Source organism: Histoplasma capsulatum, genomic scaffold, assembly GCF_000149585.1.
Source record: "Histoplasma capsulatum NAm1 scaffold_5 genomic scaffold, whole genome shotgun sequence".
Lineage (NCBI taxonomy): Eukaryota > Fungi > Ascomycota > Eurotiomycetes > Onygenales > Ajellomycetaceae > Histoplasma > Histoplasma mississippiense.
Window position 1 is genome coordinate 1942675 of NW_001813978.1, and position 3973 is coordinate 1946647.

Genomic DNA, 3973 nt, shown 5'->3' on the forward strand with positions numbered 1-3973 from the left:
AACATTATCATGGGACCATCTGGAAGTGGGAAAACTTCGCTGCTTTGTTCGCTTGCTGGGAGACTAAAAGGCTCTTTTGGAATTCGATACCGTATTGGCGGTGAAATGTTTTATAATGGCGCGGCGCCTTCTGAAAACGTAATCAGGTCGGTCACTTCGTTTGTGACTCAAGACGATGATGCTCTGATGCCGTCTTTAACGGTACGGGAGAGCCTCCAATTTGCTGCTGGCTTGCGCCTACCTTCGTGGATGTCAAAGGAAGAAAAAAACCGGCGTGCGGAAGAAATTCTTCTGAAAATGGGCCTAAAGGATTGCGCAAACAGTTTAATTGGCAGCGACCTTATCAAGGGTATTAGCGGTGGGGAGAAACGGAGAGCTACCATTGCGATACAGATCTTAACGGACCCGAAGATTTTGCTCCTGGACGAACCGACATCTGGTCTAGATGCTTTCACGGCCACATCTATTATCGAGGTTTTGCAAGGTCTGGCAGCCGAGTGGAGGACTCTTATTCTTACGATACACCAATCCAGATCAGATATTTTCCGTTACTTCCACAACATTTTGCTGCTGTCTAGAGGTGGCCACCCCGTCTACGCAGGAAAGGGGGCTGAGATGTTATCCTATTTTGGGCAGCTTGGGTATCCATGCTCCAAAACTACAAACCCGGCCGATTTTGTTCTGGATTTAATCACAGTGGACCTCCAGGAGATAACGCGAGAAACTGCGACCCGTTCAAGAGTGCAGTGTCTGATCTCAAATTGGGCAGAAATGCCAGCGGAGTTAACTCGTCAAACGTCGACGATTGCCACTCCTGAACAACTTGGAAGTCTTATGAGACAAATCAACTCCTTTCATGTCATTTTCCCTTTGGTCCTACGTCGATCCCTGATTAATCTACGGAGACAACCCCCACTTATCGCTGCACGGACGATGCAAGTAGTTGGAATGTCAATTATCATATCGTTATTTTTTGCTCCTCTGCGAAACGACTATGAGGCCGTTCAGTCGAGGATGGGTATCCTTCAGCAGTTCGCTGCTTTGTACTTTGTTGGTAAGTGAAATCCGCAGGCCCTGCCTAAACTGGAGGCTTCTTTTCTTTTCTTTTCTTTTCTTTTCCAGAGAGGGAAAGAGAGAGAGACAGCCAGTTAATCATAAACAGGGATGTTACAAAATATCGCTATATACCCTAACGAAAGAGATGTCTTTTACCGCGAACAAGAAGATAACTGTTACTCCATCGAGGCATTCGTTATACAGTACACGATTCTCGAAGTCCCCTTCGAAATTGCTTCCTCGCTGGTGTTTGGCGCCTTAATGGCATTTGCTATTGGTATGCAGCGGACGGTGGAGATGTTTCTCATCGCAGCCTTCAATTGCTTCTGCATTGTCAATTGCGGCGAATCGTTAGGAATCATGTTCTGCACGTTGTTCTCTCACGCCGGTTTCTCCGTCAACATTACGTCGATCCTTCTGTCCATCGCCAACATTCTCGGCGGCGTTATGAGCCTCAACATCCCCGCCGTTATCCAAGCGTTTAACCACCTATCCCCCATCAAATACGCGGTTGCGAACCTGGCCAGTTATTCGATGGCCAATCACCATTTCACCTGTAGTGATTCCCAGCGCATGCCTAGTGGCAACTGCCCTATAGAGACAGGTGAACAGGCGCTGAAGCTATATAATCTGGACAAGAACCCTGAGATGAATTTGATGGCGTTGGGCGTATGCACGATCGTTTACAGGGTGGTTGCTTACGGGTTGTTGAAGGTAGCCAGATCCTATGGGTTTTGGGAGAGGGTTAAAGTGCTGTTTCGAAGGCAGCGAGAGGGAGACTGAAAGGCGAGGAAGCTACGGGAGTTGTGGTGGGATGAGAGATTATCTCCATTCATTCGTGAACATAATTGAGAATTGCAAGTGATTATGGAATATCCAGCGCCCAAATCACAAACTCAAATCTAGAACTTGGCCTGCGCTAATGGCGAGCCTTAGCACGTTTTCCCCCAAACCCCGCTGAGATAAACTCTCTTGAGTCTCGAGCAATGGATGAATGGGCCATGGCATGCCGTGCACTAGTTGCTCCACAAAGGAGAGGAGACCCACCTCGGCAGCTTAGCCCACGATGCTTAGTCATCGCCATATGGGTCGACTTTCTTTCCACGTTGTGCGGAAGGAGTCGAGAACAGTGCGCGGTGGGGCCGTGGCTGGTTGTGGGCCCTCGAACCGTGGGAAAACAATACCTTCCCCAGCCCTTTAATAATGCTAGACAATTTAATGGAGAAATAGCATGGGCTGGTAAAAGGAAAATGCCTCAGAGAAATTTAATAGGCTCGAATCGCAAGGCGGCTGTGGAAGTGGAAGGATGGCTTGCTGTGAGCCTAGATGCCAAGGATGGCTCACTTCATTTCGTCATCCCGCCATGTCTTGCATATTACTCCGTACATGCATGCGATAAACTGCACGACGGTGTCGTGCAGTTATGACATGTTTTTAGTGTTGGCCAAGGGCGCTTAAACATGCGGCGTGGGAATTTGCAAAGCACACTACAGAATACAATCCCACGAGAAAAACTTAAAAAAGGGAGCGCTTTTTCACACCGATTTGGATTATATATAAATATTGCTGCCCTGCCTAGGAGCGGGTGAGAAGGATTGGTCTGGACTCTTGTATCGATTACGGATGAGAGGGTGGCTATCTGACATTCTCCCGACCCACCTGCCCCCCCCACCAAACGAAAAAATAAAAAAGTACAGATTAGACCTTAGGGCTTTTTAACTCTCGAATTCACTTTTATGTGCGAGAGATAAATTGTCCGGTGATTGAGTTTTTCAACTTCTGAAGAATAGCCAATCAGAGAGTGCTTTTGTTTATTTCCTCCCTGAAGCTAATTTCCTTCCTGGAATGGTGCGAATGAGAGGTATTGGCCGTGACGGCTCCCTTATGCAGCAAACATCGTTGCTGTCCAGCTACCCATCGCCGAACGCATTCGAGGGAAAGTAGCCTTCGGCGAGAATACAACCTTTGGTTGAAGTAATTTAACCACCAAAGTTTGAAGGTCTATCCAGCACCTGGAAGTTGGGCCAGTGATCGGGCAAAGGAAGTTGAGGCTAATAAATTACTTATCCTTCCCGCCCAATCTACTGTACCTCAGCGCAATGTCCCTGGGTTCTTATTATCACATCTTCTCAGTGGTTGCAGTGGCGGCCATTTGTAGGAGGATAACGACCATCTACGCGAGAGCAACACAATATGTTGGGGGGCACGTGATAGGGTAGCCGTAGTACCCCCTAACACCATTCCACCACACGTGATGAGCCGTATATGGGGATCGTTACGGGTCCCCAACCATAACAATAATAAGATTAACTATCCGGAGTACATCTTCTGTATAAGTTTGAGTACCCATGACAAAAAAAAAAAAAAAAAAAGGCGAGAAGGGGTGTGGGACTATCCGCTACATCCAAGATAGGCAGGACATTTGAAAATATAAACTATGTTTTCCCGCTAAAGATTAGCGCCGATTCCACGACGGGGTTTTCGCAAAAAAATTAAAAAAAAGTAAAAAATTAAAAATTAAACAAACGGTATTTTTTTGACGTGTTCTCTGTTATCAAATATACGAAGTGCTTTGATATTCCCGCTTTTCAGGTATCCTTTGTAAGATACTTTTTTGCCCTGTAGCGATGTTGCTAAGGGACGTGCATCGGGACGCGATCAACATGTGGCTGACCACGCCTTACCGTAGAAATTTTTCCAGCCACAAAATGAATGAACTATGCCCAGTGCGCAGGGCTGGTTTGAACAATCTAGCTACCCATAAGTTTTTGAAACATAAAAACCCCAATTCTCGTTTTCCACGACCCATAATCAGCCCCTATGAAGCGCACCTCTTCTGTCTGCCTGGGGCGTCGGTGGATGAAGCAATGTGCGAGGTCCATCTTTATGATTTCTTGGCTCGCCAGGGGTTCAGGGG

General features: G+C 47.0%; 1 protein-coding gene across 1 annotated transcript; it reads left to right on the plus strand.

The window, feature by feature from the left end:
- Positions 1-9: 9 nt before the first annotated feature.
- HCAG_05438 (conserved hypothetical protein) lies at positions 10-1839 on the plus strand (the record flags this gene model as incomplete). Its single annotated transcript, XM_001539921.1, has 2 exons — positions 10-1054; positions 1163-1839. The coding sequence occupies 2 exons, from the start codon at positions 10-12 to the stop codon at positions 1837-1839; spliced, it is 1722 nt and encodes a 573-aa protein (XP_001539971.1).
- Between the last annotated feature and the right edge of the window lie 2134 nt (positions 1840-3973).